This window comes from Ylistrum balloti, unplaced genomic scaffold, assembly GCF_031769215.1.
Source record: "Ylistrum balloti isolate Yb309-2 unplaced genomic scaffold, AGI_CSIRO_Ybal_v1 Utg369696, whole genome shotgun sequence".
In the NCBI taxonomy this organism is placed as follows: Eukaryota; Metazoa; Mollusca; class Bivalvia; order Pectinida; family Pectinidae; genus Ylistrum; species Ylistrum balloti.
The window spans coordinates 387,779-409,323 of NW_026781929.1; the positions used below are offsets into that span (position 1 = coordinate 387,779).

The following is a 21,545-nucleotide window of genomic DNA, read 5'->3' on the forward strand; positions in this document are numbered from 1 at the left end:
TATATCGTTTTCTAAAGTATCTTTGGGAGCATTAGAATTCTCAACCAGATGCCAACATTGAAACTGTCCTCTACTAGAGGTTTTTCTTTTTTATCACACTATACACATGGGTGCATTGCATTACAATTTACACTTTCAAAAACTCCTGTTTTTTTAAATAGCACTTAGCACTTTATGACACATTAAATTATAAGATCGGAGCCCCAAATATGCTGTATCGCTCGCCTTTATCGCAAGGCTAAACTGGTATACATGGTTATGGGGTGGTCGGGATCTCAAGTGTTTCAAAGAAATAGCCCAGAAGTCCCTTGGGGTGGGGACAATCCGTCATGATTGTGTTTATCTCTTGATCTCTAGCAACGCTAGGGTGGGGACCTTAATAGTTTCAAATGTATAACCCAGAAACTAATTCCCTTAGGATGGGGCCATTTAAATGAAGACTAGTTGATGACCACACTTAGGTGTGCTATTGTTCTCGGCTGCTTGAAGGAGTAGAGAAGAAGATTTTTAAAGATTAACTCTTTTTCTACCTAATTTGCCCCACCCTTCAGCTCTTTGAATTCATACCCCCATATCCTAGCGATGTTCCTTGTCGATTTTGGTCAAAACTGGCCTTGTAGTTTTGAAGAAGATTGCAATGTATAAATACATATTTACATGATATGTATGTACCTCTTGACCCCAGGACCATGAATTTCCTTAAGTCAACAGAAGACTTGTTGATGGTTATGATTGTGCTATTTTTCTTCTGCTACTTCTCAAAGATGAGATGACCCCGTTTTTTTTACCGATTTCGCACTGCCACACAGCTGTATCATTTTCATAATTCATAGCTCCATATCCTAGTGATATGCTATGTCGAATTTTCACCAAATGATTTTAAAATGTCAAAAATTGTCATTCGATGGACGATGGCGGTTTTGGCAAATGAGCAAAAAATAAACCCATGAAAAAATCCTGCAGAACAAAGAAATGGCGCGGCTTAATTGTGAATCACGGGTCTTTTTGTCATAAGAATGGATAAAAAATTATTTTTATTCTGAAGAATGGAAGAAATGGATACCAATACGTCACAGCTGGTAAAAGTCTACACATTAATAATATAATCATTGTTTGTGGTGGGTGTTAGTCGGCCATCCTGGCGACAGTTTTACTCTTTTGTCTATTAGTAAACAACTAGATTATTACATTTTTTATCTTCAGTTCTATTACCATTTTCATTTGCTTTTTTTAATTAAACTAAACTGTTTATACTACAAGAAATATTGTGTATACTTCAATCACGTTTGGCGTCTCCCTTACACAAATTAATAACAGAAGTTTGCCCGTCTCGGTTTTTACCATCTGTTACAAAACAAATCTAATGTTTTTTTGATGACTTATTGGTTGGGGAAGACACAGCGAACTGATACTTAGAATCTTGGAAATTTGAAATAATAATAACAATTATGTAAAATACAGCTAGATTTACAATATTACTAGTTTTGACAATAATATCATAACTAAACAAAGGTGTTAGCGATATACCTATGAATATAATCTGAACTCTGCCTGGAATTGCACTGTGTACGTGTCTGACACCACTTTATGAGAGGTTTCACCTGGTCAGCGATGATTTCATCGTTGTGTTGATATCTATACGTAAATTCTCAGCGGAGTTTGACTTGGTCACAATGTACAATGATTGACTGACAAAGAAATAGGTGTCTAGCACTAATGTCAGTCCGGGTATCGATAATCAATAATCACTGGTATCAGTCCGGGTATCGATAACCACAGCGTTTTACTGATTTCCTCTCCATAGTATAGCCTAGTCAGCTTAACTGATATTTGAAGTGACTAAATAGCTTGAACCATCGTATTTGTTCGACGGTTGAAAGAATTATCGACCTGAATACACTACAACGTACAGGCCAATTGTACACACTATTGTGAGACATATACACTACAATGTACAGGCCGATTGTACACACTATTGTGAGACATACGATTTTAAGAACCATCTACCTGTATACACTACAATGTACAGGCCAATTGTACACACTATTGTGAGACATACGATTTTAAGAACCATCGACCTGTATACACTACAATGTACAGGCCAATTGTACACACTATTGTGAGACATACGATTTTAAGAACCATCGACCTGTATACACTACAATGTACAGGCCAATTGTACACACTATTGTGAGACATACGATTTTAAGAACCATTGACCTGTATAGAATATATAAAGACCTACAATGATAAGAACCATGGATCTGTTTACACTATTGTAAGATCTACAGTGTAAAGGCCTGTGGACCTGTATACACAACGATGTAAAGGCCCGTCGACCTGTATATACTACGATGTAAAGGCCCGTCGACCTGTATATACTACGATGTAAAGGCCCGTCGACCTGTATATATTACGATGTAAAGGCCCGTCGACCTGTATATACTACGATGTAAAGGCCTGTGGACCTGTATACACAACGATGTAAAGGCCCGTCCACCTGTATACACTACGATGTAAAGGCCCGTCGACCTGTATATACTACGATGTAAAGGCCTGTGGACCTGTATATACTACGATGTAAAGGCCCGTCCACCTGTATACACTACGATGTAAAGGCCCGTCCACCTGTATACACTACGATGTAAAGGCCCGTCGACCTGTATACACTACGATGTAAAGGCCCGTCCACCTGTAAACACTACGATGTAAAGGCCCGTCCACCTGTATACACTATAGTAAAACATACATTGTAATGAGCCATCGACCTGTATAAAACAACCCTCTGTATCGCGGACACAATATTGAAAACTCGTTGAATTGAAGCCATGCTAGTAAGCAATCTCTATATTGCGGACACAAGATTGAAAAAATCATTAACTTGTAGCTACACTTGTTAGCAATATCTATATTGCGGACATAATATAAAACAACCCTCTATATTGCGGACATACAAGTAAACATCCCTCTATATTTCGAACACACTATTGAACAACTCATTATATTGCATCCACACTAGTAAACTAACCTCTATTGCGGACAAACAAGTAAACACACCTATATATTTCGAACACACTATTGAACAACTCATTATATTGCATCCACACTAGGAAGCGATCTCTATATTGCTGTCACACTGGTAAGCAACTCTCTATATTGCTGACACACTGGTAAGCAACTCTCTATATTGCGAACATAACAGAAAACAACTCTCTTTAACGCGGACACACTAGTAAACATCCCTCTATATTGCGACACACTATTGGATAACTCATTCTATTGGAGCCACACCAGTAAGAAACCTTTATATCGCTGACATACTGGCAAACAATTTTCTGTATTGCGAACACATGGTAAACAACTCTCTATATTGCGAACACACTAGTAAACAACCTCTTTATTGCAAACACACTATCAACAACTTCGATATTGCGGACACACTGGTAAGGAACTTTCTATATTGCGGAAACAATGGAAAGCAATCCCCTAAAGTGCTCTATACCCTCTAGATCTGTGCATAACATTTGAGGTCACAGTGTCAATTGTAGAGGTCAACCATGCAATACGTGTTTATATGAGGTCTGGTGTATTGCCACGTACAAAACAGGCAGTGATACATTTCCATGAGGAAAACACAGGTAACAAGCACCATCTATATTTAAACAGATGTAAACGATGGTGTTACGTGGCAAGGTCAAGTTTAGGTCACTGGTCAAAGTATGATAGTAGTACAGGTTATACGTAATGCATAAGTCATATGCGTCTTCGTGGTAACAAATGAATTAAGTGCTTGATCACAAAACTGAAAAAGAAATTAAAAGTCAGTGGTGATTGTAAGACGGTAAGTATATTCAGCAATTTTGTGTTCACTTTTCGGTTTTGTCTTTGATGCTTGCTTATGTAAAGATAATATTGGAAATACTTTAGCAAACGAAAAATTCAAAATGAACATAACACGAAGAACAAAGAATATCAATGATATAATTGTTGAGATCGACATTGGGATCAAGGAACATCAATGGCATACTAGGTGAGAAACACAGAACAACATTGACATAAAGAAACACAGAACACCCATGACATAACTGGTGAAACACAGATTGACATAACTGGTGAGATTGACATAGGAAACACCACATGACAAAATGGGTGAAAAAATGAGTAAAGGAAGGTGAGAAATCAACATCATACTTTTTCGGTTAAGAAAACAGAAACTATACGTCAAAAATCAACCCAAAAGTACAGAAAGATAATGTGTTGATTACTGATCAGCTTGCTATTTTAAACAAAGTTCAAGATTTTTATGAAATAATAAATGGTGTCTCTGATAATGCATTTGATGTTAACTTAGAAGATTTTATGAGTGACTTCAATGTTCTTAAATAAGACAATAAAGAATCAGAAGAAGCAGGAAATAACCTCAGGAAACTGAAGAATAATAAAAGCCCTGGCTCTGATGGTTTCACCACAGAAATTGTTTATTTATTTATTTTTGAAGCATTAAGGTACTTTTATTGTTAGGTCACTGAATTTTGGATACTTTGTAAATGAACTTTCTATCACACAAAGACAAGGACTTATCACCTGTATACCTAAGGGAGACAAACCGAGACACTTTTAAATATTGTCTATAAAATTGTTTCTGGGATTTTTGCAATTAGGGTAAAACTGTCTTAGGTAAACTTATAGAAAATGATCAAACATGATTTCTATCTGGGCGGTACATTGGGGAAACATTAGACTTATATACGATATAATTAATTTTACTGGGGAAAATCATATACCAGGAATGCTCTTGATGATTCCCTTGCATGAGAATTTATAGATAAAACACTTCATTTTTTCGGCTTTGGGGAGGGCATTAGAAAGTGGGTGAAGACTTTTCATAGAAATGTCAGCTCAGTAGTTAATCAACTGGGGAACTTGTCAAACTTCTTCGCTGTCAAACGCAGTTGCCGACAGGGCGACACAATCGCACCTTATATCTTTATATTATGCACTGAAATTTTAGCTATTAGGAAAAGAAATTCTAAAAAAAATAAGTGGTGTAAATATAAATAACTTTCCAATTATCTCACAGTATGCGGATGACACTTCTCTCTAATACTTGATGGGTCTGAAAAATCATTTCGAGAATCTACTGCTGAGTTGAATTTATTAGCAAATATATCTGGCCTGAAAATTAACACTAACAAAACACAGGTAATATGAATTGACAGTAAGAAATTTAATACAGCTAGGTTTCTACTAGAATTAACCCTACAGTGGGGGAGGGAGAAGTAAAATCTATTAGGGATTGATTTTAGTGTAAATCTGCATGAAATACCTAAAATGAATTATGACAAAAAATAATTAAGCAAAAAGCACTATTCAAGCCTTAGAGTAGAAGAGTTTTGATCCCAATAGGAGATATTCAAATTATAAAGTCACTTGTAATTTCACAATTCAGCCATTTATTTATTATTTTCATTAATAATTTGAGTACACTATAGCTAAGAATTAGAATGAAAGTTGTTTAAAGATGATAGATATTCAAGCCTTTATTAGCACATTCAAATTAGGCTGGCATCGGAGAATTTTTATAAACCCCTCTACTAGCAAGTGGAAACTTTTATTTGCCAAACTGATTAACATTGACAAAGCTATGAACTGTGGAAGTGACTATATCAAAATATGTAAAAAAAAAATAAGATATAAAAATAGGTTTTAGTGTGATGTATTGGAGGCATGGGATCAATTGTTGATTTTTAATTCCAAAGACAAAGACAGACAACTCTCTCTTCTGAAGATTCCTCTAGGGTATAACTGCTGACCATTGGTGGAAAATCTATTTTTTACAAAGACTGGTTCACTAAAGGTATTAGAGTGGCGAATGATATGATTTAAGATAAACGTTCAAGTACTTTTTTTATTCTTTTAACGAATTCATTGAAAAATATGGGTTAGATAACTTTCTTAGATTTCAAGGGCTGTTGAATTCCATTAAGAAAGGTATTGATTTACAGATAATTTCAGACTCAGATTTCCTTTTGTCTTTTATTCCCTGTAGCAAAGAACCTTCCTTATTAAGATCAAAAGGTACCAAAGATATTTATAAATATTTTGTGAAAAATGATGCAATCCCCACTGGCAGGAAAAAACGGACTGAACAATTTAATTTTGAAGACACTATGTGGGCAAGCATTTTCTCCTTACCTTTTAAAAAACAAATGATTCTAAATTCCAGTGGTTTCAGCACAGAATCTTACACAACATTTTGACACCAAATGCTGTCCTTTATAAAGCAAACTTAGTTGACAGCCCACTCTGTACTTTCTGTAAATCTGAAACAGAAAATATCAAGCATATCCTCTGGGAATGTGAAAGGGTTCAGAATTTCTTACAGAGCTTAGAAGTACTTTTGGAAGCACTACCTATCCCTTTTACTATCAACAAAGAGTCTTTTGTATTTGGTTTTTTATCTGTGAGAAATGTGTATCATAATAGTGACAATGAGATTAATATCATTATTAAGCAGTATATTCATAATAATAGGTGTTTAAACAATACTCTGAATATAAATACTCTCGTAAACTTAATAAAGGATCATTATGAAGTTCAAAATATATAACAACTGGTAAGGGAGATCACTCTCTCGAACGTTTCAATGAAGAGTGGAAAAAATGGAAAAATACTCTTACTATAATTACATTATTGTCCAGGGCAGGCAACACATACATTTCTATGGAATTCTTGTTTTTCTTTTATCCGGTAAGCGTGACTTTTCATTTTGACACCATTTGCCCCAGACTCATGGCATGTGAAAATATTTTTTATAGAACTGCTTACCCAAAGACAATTTCTCTTGTCCTTCATTTTACTTTGCCTGCTTTACCCCATTTTCTTTTTCTATCTATCTCTCTGCCTTTCTACCTTTTTCTACTCTAAAAAAAACAAAACAAAAACAAAAACACACACACTCTTGCTCCAAAGTAAATAGAGTTTCACATAGCAGTCTCTCATGAATTTTTAGTGATTGAACAGAAGATCGGCGTTAAAACTTCATGATGTTGATGAATGTTGCAGTAATGTCTGATGTCTATGGCATTGATGAGTGTGAAAAGATGAAATGATAAATTGATTGATGACGATTGTGCAATAATGAAATTAATACAAGGCTAACATATTGAATCATTGATGATATCTAAACATACTCTCTATCAGTGGAGGATTGGCTTGTTGATGATGTTTGAAAATATGGTAACATTGTGTGATTGTTGGCTGATTGGAAATCGGTGTTTATAAGCAGATGATACTGAAGATGATTATAATGTAAGATATGTTGTTGATAATTTCGATGAGGATGATCATGGCAATGATGGGGAATTAGATAATTTTAAGTGTGTATGATGATGATGATGATGATGATGATATTATGGTGATGATGATGATGATGATGATGATGGATGGTGATGATGGTGATGATGATGATGATGATGGATGGTGATGATGATAATGATGATGATGATGATGATGATGATGATGACGATGATGATGATGATGGTGGTGATGGTGGTGGTGATGGTGATGGTGATGATGATGATGATGATGATGATGATATTATGGTGATGATGATGATGATGATGATGATGATGATGATGATGATGATATTATGGTGATGATGATGATGATGATGATGATGATGATGATGATGATATGGTGATGATGATGATGATGATGATGATGATGATGATGATGATGATTGAGCGATTGAGTGAGCCTATACGTGAATCCATATTAGTTACTGTTATGTTTTGTCATGTGTGGTTTGAAAAATTAAACTAAGAACACAAATGACATACTTGGTTAGATCAACACAGGGAACAAACAACACCAATGACATATCAGCTGATATTCATAGAAGAAACAAAGAACATCAGTGACATAATTGGTGGGATCGACACAAGGAACAAAGGAAATTAATAGCATACTTGGTGAGATCGACAGAGGAAACAAAAAACATCAGTGACATAATTGGCGAGATCGACACAAGGAACAAAGGAAGTTAATGGCATACTTGGTGATATCGACAGAGGAAACAAAAAAAACAAAAAACACCAATGAAATACTTGTTGAAATCGCAACAGGTAACAACGGATACCAACAATAAACCAGGTGATATCAACAGAAGAAACAAAGAGCGCCAATGGCATACTTGGTGTGATCGAAACAGGGAACAAACAACACCAATGATATATTTGGTTAAAACGACAGACGAAGCAAAGAATACCAATAATATAATTGGTGATATCAACACAGGGAACATAAACTCATCTGAAGCTATCTGATCAGTTAATACGCCAAGGAAATAAGGCGTAAATACAAACGAGTTTGTGTTCAGAAGGGAGAAAAAGATTCTTATTATAATAAGTATAACCCATCTGAAAGCGAATGAACATTTTCCAGAATAATGAGATCTCTAAAATAAATATCTTAAAAAAGAAAAAAAAAACTTTCATAGTGTGACCTCTCTTCATAATAACTCGTGTTATACATCTCTCCATAACTCGTGTTACACTTCTTTCAATAACATCCCGTGTTAACGCTCCCTTCATAATTACCCGTGTTAAAGCTCCCTTCATAATTACCCTTGTTACAGCTCCCTTCATAATTATCCGTGTTTCAGCTCCCTTAATAATTAAACGTGTTACACCTACCTCCATAACCTGTATTGTTCTCCTGCTCATAATAACCCACGTTACACCGCCATTCATAACAATTTGTGTTTCACCTCTCTTCATAATTGCCCGTGTTACATCTCCCTTCATGGCATCCTATGTTAGAACTCTCTTTATAATAACCCGTGTTACGCATATCTCTTCATTCCTCCCTTTATAATTACCAATTTGATACCTCCCTTTATAATGTAGCGGGTGGTGTTGTGCCAAAAATAAAACAAACAAAACCAAAACCGCTGGGTTCGTTCAATGTTTAATCGATGTAAAATAGACATTGTGGAATATACAAACATAATCAAACATTTTCACAACTTCACAAATCGCTCGTTACATAATCAACAATTCATACTCTTCTTTCATTAACACATTACATTTCACCGAGTGAAACAATATTAATACTTCTACATTTGAATAAAATATCAGAACCAATTAAATACTTTATAATATGACCATTCCAATAGTAATAAAGTAAAATCACACTTACAACACGTATCGTGCGCTAATGTACAAGTCATATATAAGTTTGCAGCACACCACAATATCACCTCATCCGTCATTTATAGTAGAACTACACATAAGGAATAACCTCTTATTGAATTTACAGAATACTTCAAGCAAGAAATGCATAACGCTTATACATTCGTAAAGTATAGGACTTGCGAATATTATAATACATATACATTGTTGTTTCCAAATATTACCCTGAAGGTTCAGTTACCTTTAAACATATCATTGAACATTATGTTGTCCATACAAACTCTCATCACTCACAGGGAGAATATATTAGAAGAAATACTTTAACTAGAAAGAAATAAAGTTAGAGAAAACTTACCATAAAGACAAAACCCGAGGAACCTGACATTTGAACATCCGTCTAACCCGCAAGCCAGGATTCAAATGTCCCCCGATATAGTAAAAGACAAAAAAAGGTATACCCAGGAGAAACTTTCAACCAATCAAACACCTTCGTCAAAGTCCGTCAAATGTCTTGTGTTCAGTCGGTCAATGAACATTAGTCACGTACACAGGTACATACATATACACTACACAAGGGGACGCGCTCGCCAATACGTATAAACGTTACGCGCAGGTAAAACATGACACTAACGATGTGTTCGCGATGATAAATATTACACACATGTACATAACCAGTACATATATATAAATATATACTACAATACAAAATATAGATACTACAGGAATCACTACCAGTATACAAAATATGACCCTATTACAATAATAACCCGTGTTACACATCCTTTCATAAACCGCGATACAACCCTTAATAATAACCCGTGTGACACCTCCCTTCTTAATAACCGGTGTTATATATCTCTCCATAATAACCCGTGTTGCACCAATTTCATAATAACCCGTGTTATGCATCTCTCCATAATAACCAATGTAAAAGCTCCATCTGTCATTATAAACCGTGTTATACATTTCTCCAAAGTTACCCGTGTACCAACTCTCTTCATAATAACCCGTGTAATACCTCCCTTCATAAAAGTCCATGTTACCCCTCCCTTCACAATAACCCGTGTTACACCTCCCACCATAATAGTCCGTGTTACACCTCCCACCATAATAGTCCGTGTTACACCTCCCACCATAATAACCCGTGTTACACCTCCCACCATAATAGTCCGTGTTACACCTCCCACCATAATAGTCCGTGTTACACCTCCCACCATAATAACCCGTGTTACACCTCCCACAATAATAGTCCGTGTTACACCGCTCTTCATAATATTTCGAACAAACTAACATTTTTTACCATAACCTATGATTACTACATTACGTGAGATGAAAATATTTTTACCAACATTTCTTTCACGTGCATTTTAATTATAACTATTTTGTCCTCATTTAATATGATTTTTCGCGTTTTCTTTCCACTCTTACATTTTTATGTTATACATAAACAAAACTCTACCCACCAATCCGCTAGGTAAACAGATTCCATATTTTATATGGTTGCAAGGGTTATCGTCCCTTTTACATAAAATATGAGTAAGAGTTATCTCGCTTAGATCCATTGCCTCGTTTGATTATTTTACAATATACATGGCAAAGACTATATTTCTAGAATAAGGTAGACAGAATTAAAATATGGACGGGCGAGAGTGAGAATGGAAAAACGAAGGTTGTTTTCTACAGACTTCATCTTAAATCGTTCGCTATCTTCATACAAAATCTACACAATTTGCAAAATGCATACATCATAAAATCGTTCATCGTGTGCGCATGACTTTTATACAATAACGTAGATACTCGAGTACCTTATCAATATAAATTTGCTTTTTATCACATGCATTCAATGATATTGTACATTTCATAGATATTTCATCATCAAATAACAATACTTGTTCCGGTTCTAAAAATACACTGACGTCACTCTACCGAGATCTGATTAGTTGTTATTTTTGGGCATGATCCTGATTGGTTCATTTGTCTTAAATAAACCTAAAATAGTATTGACGTGATGGTCTATCCTCGGTCGTATATAAACAAGCTAGCATAATCACAGTGCCTCATTCCGCCAGACAGTTCTTTAAATATCAGTATGTAAGAGTCTTTCACCCGTTTTACCTAGTCTAAACTTCGCGAGTCAACCCCACTTGATGGCTACCGAATCCACACACAGAAAACACAACAATCGAATGGCAATGACACATCTCAATCGACAACGAAATGGCAATAACCGTCGAGCGCAGGGGCCCACGAGGGGGTACTTTTTTACGAAGGTTACCACGACGGCGCGCCGCTGTCAGCAAAAGCAGCAGTGTTTCTCCAACTCGTCGGAAAGAATCGGTACTACCCCTAAAAGTTTGCCTCGACAAGAGGAATGGGAAAAGTGTCGCACTTTCGCGTCAGGGTTCAAGGAACGATCTGAACTTCTCTTCCACAAGGACCCAATGTAATATTTATGTCGGAGAGAATTTTTCAGTCTGTCTTCAGCAGTATTTCAGCTTCGTGAAATTGATGGGAGATAATTCAGCAGGAGGCATGATTCATAACAATTTCTATCCCCATAAAAAGTTAAAAGAGATGACGCTATCAATAGCTGCCATACGGTTGGCAACAGTTCCAAACGCCGGGGGAAACTCCGTGGTGTCAGAAGTGCTCTCTTTCGAGCTGTTTCGGAGATGTTTCAATGCCAAACTGCTGAAGGTGCGTGTCTATGTCATTTTTTTCAGATTTCAATATTCTTTATAAAGTGACTTTTGATATACAGGGTACCTGATATTTCCTCTTAGAGAAATTGTCCATGATGTAAAGAACCTGACAATAAAATGAATACACTCAAAATGTAATATATCAAATTAAAATCGAAAGTCTGACCTCTGACCTAAGTGTTAAATCTGCGAATCAATTAGGTAAATAGGACGTTTTGGTTAGTTGTTACATGCAGAAGTTGATTTTTTTAATTATACTGAGTAAATATTTTAAAGACATCTAGAATATATATAAATTACAATTACAGACCGAGATGGAGGTTGACTACTTCCCTATGGGCGGATCAATCACAGATTATGTGTGTGATATATTCGGACACAAGGTGGGCGTGTCTGTTACCAGGGCAATGAAGTATCATGGAGAATACACAGATGAAGATGCTAACAGGCTATTAACTAAGAAACTGAAAGGTAATTATATGGAAAAAACTACCCGAATGTCTATGTAAAATATGATTAATTAAGCTACATATTTTGAAATAATTTGATTTGCCATTTTTCTTTTGGAGTATGATCTTTCAAGTATATTGCATTCATATAATTGCACGAACTTCAAACTTCACATTAAAACAAGGCCAAGTTTTGATTTACCGTTAAACTAAAATGAATACAGGTGAAACGAAAGCATGGACTTTTTAAATATGAATTACTGAATTAGCATTTTATGCTAAACGATAAACATAATCGTAGTTTTAAAGTTCACGAAAAAGAGAAGTTAAAAGAGAAATTACATTGGATGAAATATCATTTACAGGCGTCGTACAATCAACCAAGAATTCTATGGAGAAATGGGAGAAACAGATTCTGCACGTGTGGACCACGAGCAAAGACACCGCCAACACATTAACACGTGTTTATCACACCCTGGAGACTGACATCACTTCCAACACAGTCGTCATGGTAACGGTTTCAACCAACGCGAAGTACATATTCAAAAACAGTTGACATTTTAAGACAATAGTCATGTGATTAAAACGGAGATTACTGGACGCCCAAATGTCTGGTACATTTTTTATATATCGTGTTTGGTACGTTAGATATGGTTATATTTATAACTTTATCAAAAACGAAACAAAATTATTCATTTTGTCACTTAATATCGATATGTTTGAAAAGCAACATCGGAGTAGTAAAACTATTTTGATCTTGGTCACAGAATAGCAAATGTGATGGCCTGAAATCCCATACATATCACGCGAGTCCGAAGTTACGAGTGTCAATTATGTATCTGTTTTATCCAATGACCACCGAGGGTTTCTCATCCACGTGCCAAGGGGCGGAGCTAGAACCTATTAGGAGCCGATTACTGTCAAGTGTCGAGTCGATGATTTTCCCGCTATTTTCTTACCCATTCCATTTCCTGTCACAGTAAAATTCATTTCATTAGTAGATGTCGGAGATGTTGGAGCTGGACAACGTATGGAAAGACTTTAGAAACATCGACGCCGGTGTTTTCGGCGATCTTGATATAACATTATCACAGGCCGTCGACAAGTATGTGAACTTTTATTCAAAGTAGGGCTAATAGCGTTCATGCGCCGATCTCTGCTCTCGCATAAGTAACGTGTTGTACTTTTTTTTACATAACTGTTTAAATGTGTTAACTAACGTCAAAACGACGAATATCAATCTCTCTTGTTTTTTTATATTTTTTTATGTATTAAAGTTTTGTTCGAAATCTTTCCTATGTCTTTGTATATCTGTTTCGCCCACTTGGAAATGGGCACCACCTCCCTAATGAGGTGTTGACCAATCAGAGAGAACCATGCGGTATGTGATATTTGAAATATCTCATGGTATGGGATTTATCACCAGGAAAAGATCAAAGAAAAACGTGATACCGGCTTGTCCGGGCCGCGACATGAGTTTGTCCCATACTTTGTCTGAAACCGTTACTATATCCCAAAATATCGATACTCAGAACGGTTTGTCTGACGATTTCCTGGACGATTTTGATATAGATGGATTGATAGCGTCGGAGGTAAACAAGAACACAAAAAAAAGAAACTGACGCTGATGTCACAAAAGTCCATGAATACCTAAAAAACGTCCTTAGAGAAGTGCGGCCAGTTGAAATTATACCCCCTGCGCATTTAAACAAATGCTGAGTATATTTTTCATGAATGTGCGGGATCTAGATGGCCAGGAATATGAACCTGCCTCTATCAGAAGTATAGCCTGTAGTTTAGATCGATACCTGGCTAATAGCACATGCATCTAGTGCAAGCGAAGTCATCGTCAGACCTCCAAATCCTGCATCAACTGTGTCTGCAAATCCCACTGGTGCCCTATCTTCAGTATTTGAAGGTCCTATTCAAGGTGGTTCATTCACAATAAACATTAACAATACAAACGTCTATAAACGTCCCAGACCAAGGGTGCTGTACTCTGATTCTGATAGTGATTGAGTTTGAAGTTTCCGGCGGGAACCAGACGATACCACTATATGTGTCTGTATAAAAGTGCGCCTAATATAGTCCGCGATTTTCTACGATTATATAGACAGTTCAAGTTTACAAGACAACTAATCGTCATTGTTTTATTGTGTGTAAACTTTAAAATTGTGAACTTTATAAAGAAATAAATTATGTATCATAATATATATTTTTGAATATTAATTGGAGCCTTTTCACTCCGAGTGATATCTCTACGCCAAATTTGCATATGTCAGCAAATTGTTTACACACGTATACATGTGTTGGTCTTCGCCTACCGCCTTTGATCTCGAAATAAAAATGGTAGAAACAGAATACACAACGAGTGGTTGTTGGATACGGCGTTTAATTCACTCGAGTTAGTTGTATTTTAAAAGTTACAAAAGACACGAGCTCTATATGTATGTAGTATCATACGCGCACGTACACAGGTGAAAACTCAATCGACTGTATAATTTACCTCTATAGCCGCCTATTCGTCACGCTCTATTGGCGCCAAAGTGTTTACATTGGATCACCGAAATGTACTCATTGCAGAACGAACACACGACCTGGGATAGAGACCAATTATTTCTGTCAAAACCACGTCTTTATGAAATTATTTATATCCACATCATCACTTTATGATAAACTCGGAATTTAATGAACAGTTCAGGATTTGGGCTCTCCGAAACACATATTGCATTATTCTACTACGCGTTCTTCCTATATAATTTTATTTACACGCTCATCAGAGAATAATGGCATACGAGTCTCAAAGTGATTTTTTGGATCTAAGCAGTATGCGTTTTACTGAACTCACCCCTGTAGATATGTCAAGTATTTGTAGTGATTGACAAAACGGACAGGTACCAGCGCCTAATATGTTGAACGGGTCTGTATATAGTAGTACTCCGGACTCCAGTTTCAGATGTCAAGATGACTGTGTAACGGCAAATGTATCTGAGTCAGTAATTGACACATCCCATATAATGCTAGAAATTGACAAGATAAAAGACAGACCAAAGGAAAGACTTATTCAGGAAAGCATGTACCAGGGACGATTTCCCAGTAAAGGAAGGTTATCTTAGAAAAAAGTTAGAAGCTAGGAAAACAGGTGCAGCTTCGGTACAGAAGAAGCTCGCAAAGGACTGCTTCGTCTTAATACGTGCCTTTGAAGGTGAATATACCGAAGAAATTATGGAGGTAGTAGAAACAAGAAGCAGAAGGACAGAGAGCGTTTCAAGGAGACCTACAGGGTATGAGGAGAACATGGCAGGAATGAATATTCTCTCTGAAAATATAGCTACCTTTAAAAGGGACTTGTATGATCTTAAGTGTAACTACAAAGAAACTACGGAAAAAGTCGTTCAACTACAGAAAGAAATTGAAAAACTTTACAGAGAAAGAGATAGCGCACAGGACAGGAGTAAGAAATATCTGTCTGACTTGAAAGCGGTGAAAGAGCAGGTCATGAAGTGTGAAAAAGAGAGTAAGGAGAAGTTGACCGGGTTAGAAAAAGAATACATTAAACTGTGGGAACCTATTAATCTACAAGAGGCAAATATTAATAACTTAAAGGAAGAGAAAGACTGTATAGAGACAAAGCTTACGGAAGCTTGTAAAACTATCACTGAAACGAGCACATCCTTCACCAAAGTACACACAGATCAGGGCAAGAAACTCCATAATCTATGGACTGAGATCGCAGGAGTGTCGGAAAAGGTAGCGGATTGTGTTCTTATAGCCAGTCGATTTGACGATTCACAAGCGAAAGGTCTTATAGTCCATGTGCTGAGACGAAAATTGGTACCAAAAAAGGGACAAATTCTACCTATGTTTTTTCTGAAATTGCTATATCTCTGGACTATGAAACCACTTGATAGCAATCCAGAACTCACAGCTTAATGGTAGTAATTCGCCTTTAAAGTTGGCATGTCAAGTTCTGCATTTGTACTTCTGTATAACTCAAAATTGGGGTAGGGGAAATATAAACTCAATCAACGTCTGTTCTAAAAGGTGTATAATAACATTTCACCACTCAAAATGATTGTCTTGATGAGTTCTATATGGTGATATATCGATTATGCAAATAAGGTTGATAATTAGGTCACTAGATGTCAAAAGGTCATGAAAGTTAGGTGAAGCTTAAATTTGGCCAAAAAACTATTTTTATTGTTGGAAATAACATTTTAATCATTTGTAATTATCAATTAGCCACTTCTAAATACATTTATAAATATCTATAAGTATTTATAAATATGAAATAGTACTTTTATCTCTGTACTAGCAGTTTGATTGTATGCTTTGAGGATAAGTAAATCGTATACCATGATCGATATAAAACATGTTTTATCAGCGCTTTTGAAAATTACCTTCATATATCATTCAAACCTTGTACTGTGCTCAAAGATTTCTGTTCATCTAAAGTGTCCCTCTGATGAAAGCTATTTATTCACTATCATCCATATCATAATCTGAAACATCTGAATCATCATCATTGTCAGTGTTAAAATCTCTTAAATTGTCATCTTCTTCTGGGCCCTGATTTCCACATGTAGTTAGTTTGCATAAATATGTGCACTTCAGTTTGTTCTGACCGCAACAGCATGTCTCCTCAACACACATTCTTTTGCAGTCACAAGACAAAAGCACCATGACAGCATCAGGTGCTGGTAGTCCATCACCCCAGTTGGCAACTAGGTCACTGCCATCTTTGTTCCACCCATTACCTACAGGACTTTGAACGTTGGGTGAAGCGTCAAGAGCTCTTTTCCATACAGCAGATTGGTAATTTGCCCTTTTTGCATGTTGGAGGATTGATTGGAGAATCAATCTCACCCTTTTTAGCCCACACACATCACATCACATCTAAGGGACCAGGTGACCAATATACAATGTAAAACGCTCTGTTAAGATGAGTGGCGTCAATCCCAATCCGGGTTTCGTCAAGGATAATCCGGGTCCTTCACAAGCGACGGCTGATGTACAACTAAACACACCTTCGGATGTTGGATTGTCAAATCGCTTCCAGCCATTAACGAACGAGTCGGATAGTCGTGATACTGCAACTGGAAGTAACGCCGTAAGGACAGAGGTCAGCAATACAGTGCCTTCGACTGAAAAGGTAAAGCAACATGCAACAACTCTTCTGTTATCCACAAACACAGATTCGGAATCTGGCAGTTGCAACCTTGCTTCTAGCCAGCGGCAACTGCGCAGGATTTCTTGCGCTTCCAGAGTTCAGGCGACAAATATGAGTCCTCGCGGTGATATTACTAATAAAAGGGTTAATAACTCTCAGAAACCAGATCATGTAGAGCACAGGATACAAGTTCACTTTCCTACCTCATTATGTAATCCTGTGCCTAAATGTATTTAGTAGATAAATTCATTGGATTCATGTACCGTAGACAACAAGGACGGAAGATCAGGTGGTTTTATGTGCATGGAATGAACAGAAATGTCTCATCTGAGGCAGCAATGAGGGACTTCCTGAACGAAGCTAATATCACGGTAACGTTTTTAAGATACTTTGAGAGTAAGTGGAAGAATACCGCCTCAGCGCAACTGAATATATTAGCTGAGGACGAGCATATTATACAATTTGGGCCTGCGAGCATTAGTATTCGGAACCAAGAGAGGTTTTTCTAAGTAGCCATAAATATGACTGAACTGCTAAATGTACTCTGCTGGAATATTGAGGAAATTATTGTACTCCCTACTTATTTGATTGCTTAAAAAGGCATGATATTTTTCTGTGTTGTATATCAGAGCACTGGCTACGAGAGTTTAATTAGTCTTTTTTTGAAACATTTCAGGCAGCAGGGATGTGATGTTATAGCAAAGCCTGTGTTTGAGATTGATCCATTTAAGTGCAGATATAGTATAAGAAGAGGTGTTGCTCTTCTTTATAAGAAAAAAACTTGAGAGTACAGAAAATACAGATTGGCAGTACCAGGATTGTTGGAGCCGAAATCTGTATTTCTGACGATTTCAGTTTGTACTGTGTTGTAGTATATATGCCCGCGTCGTCAAAGACGTTTGAGGTATTCAGCTAGTCCTAGAAACGTTAGAAAGTGTGTACAATGTATACTCTGAAGGAAGAAATGTCTTGTTTATAGGAGATAAGAATGGTAAAATGCAAGGACCGCGTTGTCAATTCTGTACGACTGAAAGGTCTGTTTATTGTCAGAATGTTTTTAATAGATGTAACATGCTATCAGCTAATGTTCAGACTAAGCGCACATGGTCACGCTTTACTTTTCCCCCCAGGGACTAGCAACTGTACACTAATAGATCACATAATTGTTGAATCAAGTATATTTGATCTATCGAAACTGTGTCCATGTTTGAAAAGTGTGATTCAAATCTGTCAGAACATGTTCCCGTTTTGTGCTCGTTACATGTACCAGTAATGAAACCAGTTTTTTGAAATTCAGTTGGAAAGGGGTTTTGACCAATATTGTAATCTCTGTATGTACCAGAGATCACTATGTGAAGAACTCTCTAATATCAAACAGCTTGAGGGTGACGTCAGTCAGGGACAGATAGATAAATATTACATGAAATTATCTCTGCAATAATTTCAGCTTCAAAGGAAAATATTCCCGAATCAAAATATAGAAAATATTTGAAACCTTATTGGAACAAACAATTAAACGTCATTCATCAGGACATGTGGAATTTTAGGTGAATCTGGGTGAATGAGGGGAAGCCCAGAGGTGGCACTTCCGATATTTTCATTAAGTATAAGAATGTAAAAGATGTGTTTAGTAAATACGACAAGCATTTGATAGATACATGGCTGATCTGTTGATAGAAATTGATAAGTCAGGCGAGGTATTTGTTCAAGGCTAAATCTGTCAAGCGTAAACAGACGCAAAAACGGAAGTAAGATGTGAAGGGTTAACTACAGAGATCCCACAATTATCACTGAGAAATGGGCTGACCACTTTGAGGAGTTGTGAAAAGGCAAACCAAACCCTATGTTTGACTCAAATTTCGAAACAGAAATTTTGAGAAAAATAGATGTAATCGAAAGAACGACTCTTAATGATGGGGGTCAGTATTTGAATAGGCCAATCACTGAATCAGAGGTTAAGGATATTTGTTGCAAGTTAAAGACCAATTAAGCAGGAGGGTTTTATAATATAGTCTATGAACATTTAAAATATGGAAATATGCTATTATTTCGTCATTTGTCATATCTATTTAATCTAGGAAGCAAATATTATATACCAGGCGGCTGGAAAAAAGGCGTAATTGTAACTATACACAAAGGTAATGACATACCAAGAGATGATCCGAACAGCTATCGCGGAGTCACTCTCCTGCTGGTCATTTTTAAGATATTCGGAATGTTATTAATGAAAAGATTGGATCCTGTCCTAAACTCTAGCTCCTTTCCGAATGCCCAGCAGTCTGCCTACCAGAAAGGCTTGTGTAGTATGTTGACGTCATTTAATCTACAAGAGTGCTTGAATTATAACATTGAGAGAGGAGAAGATGTTTATGTAAGTTTCCTTATTAGTAGTAAAGCCTTTGATTCGGTGTGGCACGCTGGCTTGTTACAAAAGTTGTATAAGTTGGGAGTGAAATCGAAACTGTGGATGTTAATGAAAGAAATTTATACTAATGTAACCAGTTCTGTAATAAGTAATGGCATCCATTCCAGATGGATAGGGATAGAGAGAGGGATCTTACAAGGGAGTGCTCTATCGGCAAAATTGTACCTAGTGTTCATTAATGGTCTCTTGAATGAACAGTGTAGGAAAGGGGCAGCCATTGCAGATTTGAGGGTTAACATTCCCACTCAAGCAGATGACATCTGCCTGGTGAGCACTAAACATATGGACTTACAAAATATGTTGCAGTTATGCGAAACATACAGCAAAAACTTCCGAAAGTTGACGACGTAACACACATTGGATTACTGTTGAATAATAATTTAATAGTTTTGAACGCAATCTTCGTGCGTGTAACAAGCTTCCTAATGAGTCTGATTCGCTCGGGCTGTCACCCTAGTGTTTTAAACCCTCTTACTACCGCTAAAGTGATTAAGACAAAAGTATATGTTTCAGACTTATATGGCTGTGAACTCTGGAATCTTACAAACACAAAATTAGAAAGGGCACAGCATTTTATTGTCAAATCAGTTCAAGGTTTTGAGACTCGAACAAGAACCGATATGTGTACCAGCCTTCTGGGTTGGACGAGTATAGAAGGGTTTATAGATACTAGAAAGTTGCTATTTTTCGGTAGGCTTTGTGAGATTAGATAATAAGACACTCTCGTCTCGTATACTGTATACAAGATTTTTTATTGTAAATCTGTCCGAAGAAAATAATGTTAGGCATGGTTTTGTATGTGATATAATGAGAATTTTAAGGAAATTCAACATGTTAGGACCAGTTTTAGAGTATTTAAATGAGGGGAAGTTTCCACTCTAATCACGCTGGAGGGTTCAGGTAAAACATGCTGTGCATGATTACAAAGAAAAAGCCTGGTTAAGCAGGATATGTAATAATTCTTACTTTTCTAGATTTTTCAAGTACATGACAAGTTGATGCCACATCCGATGTGGAAATTATGTGTAAAGTTCCCGGAAAACAGGGAGGCTGTTCATTATATTATAAAATTAGTTGTGACCATGCGATGGTTAGATCATAATGAATTATGACATAAGAGCGGTCAGTTGTATTATGACGTTGTCATTCATAAAGTGTTACATTGTAGTTCAACTGAAGAATTAAGAGACGAATTATGGTGCGAAATTATTAATATTAGTGACATTTTGTTTAGTGTATATTTGCACACCTTAGAGGAAAGTCGAATATTTTATGTTTTGATTGAAGGAAACTTATCTTATGACTTATGTAACTCCGACTTGGAAGAGTTCCGGACGAAATCAGTCAGGATAATCTTTCGAATGATGACGTCATATTACAAATGACATATTAAAAACAGTTGATTAATCAAAAAGGTTTGACGTTGTCAGCATAAACATCTACGTTATCATTGTAATTTAATGTGTATAACAATATTGTAAATATTGCGATTTAATGTGTACAACAATATTGCAAATATTGCGATTTAATGTGTATAACAATATTGTAAATATTGCGATTTACTATGTCTAACAATATTATAAATATTGCTATTTAATATGTATA

At 36.4% G+C, this 21,545-nt stretch overlaps 1 protein-coding gene across 1 annotated transcript; it reads left to right on the forward strand.

Annotated features, from left to right (window-relative positions):
• The first annotated feature begins 11,288 nt into the window (after positions 1 to 11,288).
• LOC132565149 (AAC-rich mRNA clone AAC4 protein-like) lies at positions 11,289 to 12,972 on the forward strand. Its single transcript, XM_060229761.1, has 3 exons — positions 11,289 to 11,891; positions 12,205 to 12,367; positions 12,711 to 12,972. Exons 1-3 carry the CDS (start codon positions 11,412 to 11,414, stop codon positions 12,899 to 12,901), a joined length of 834 nt encoding a protein of 277 aa, XP_060085744.1. The 5' UTR covers positions 11,289 to 11,411; the 3' UTR covers positions 12,902 to 12,972.
• The last annotated feature ends 8,573 nt before the right edge of the window (positions 12,973 to 21,545 follow it).

Bases quoted from the DNA above. Each gene is read 5' to 3' on its own strand.
- LOC132565149 (XM_060229761.1), top strand. From the start codon at position 11,412: ATGGCAATAACCGTCGAGCGCAGGGGCCCACGAGGGGGTACTTTTTTA. The intron at 11,892-12,204 runs GTGCGTGTCTAT...TTACAATTACAG, and splicing joins TCAATGCCAAACTGCTGAAG to ACCGAGATGGAGGTTGACTA. The intron at 12,368-12,710 runs GTAATTATATGG...TATCATTTACAG, and splicing joins ATTAACTAAGAAACTGAAAG to GCGTCGTACAATCAACCAAG.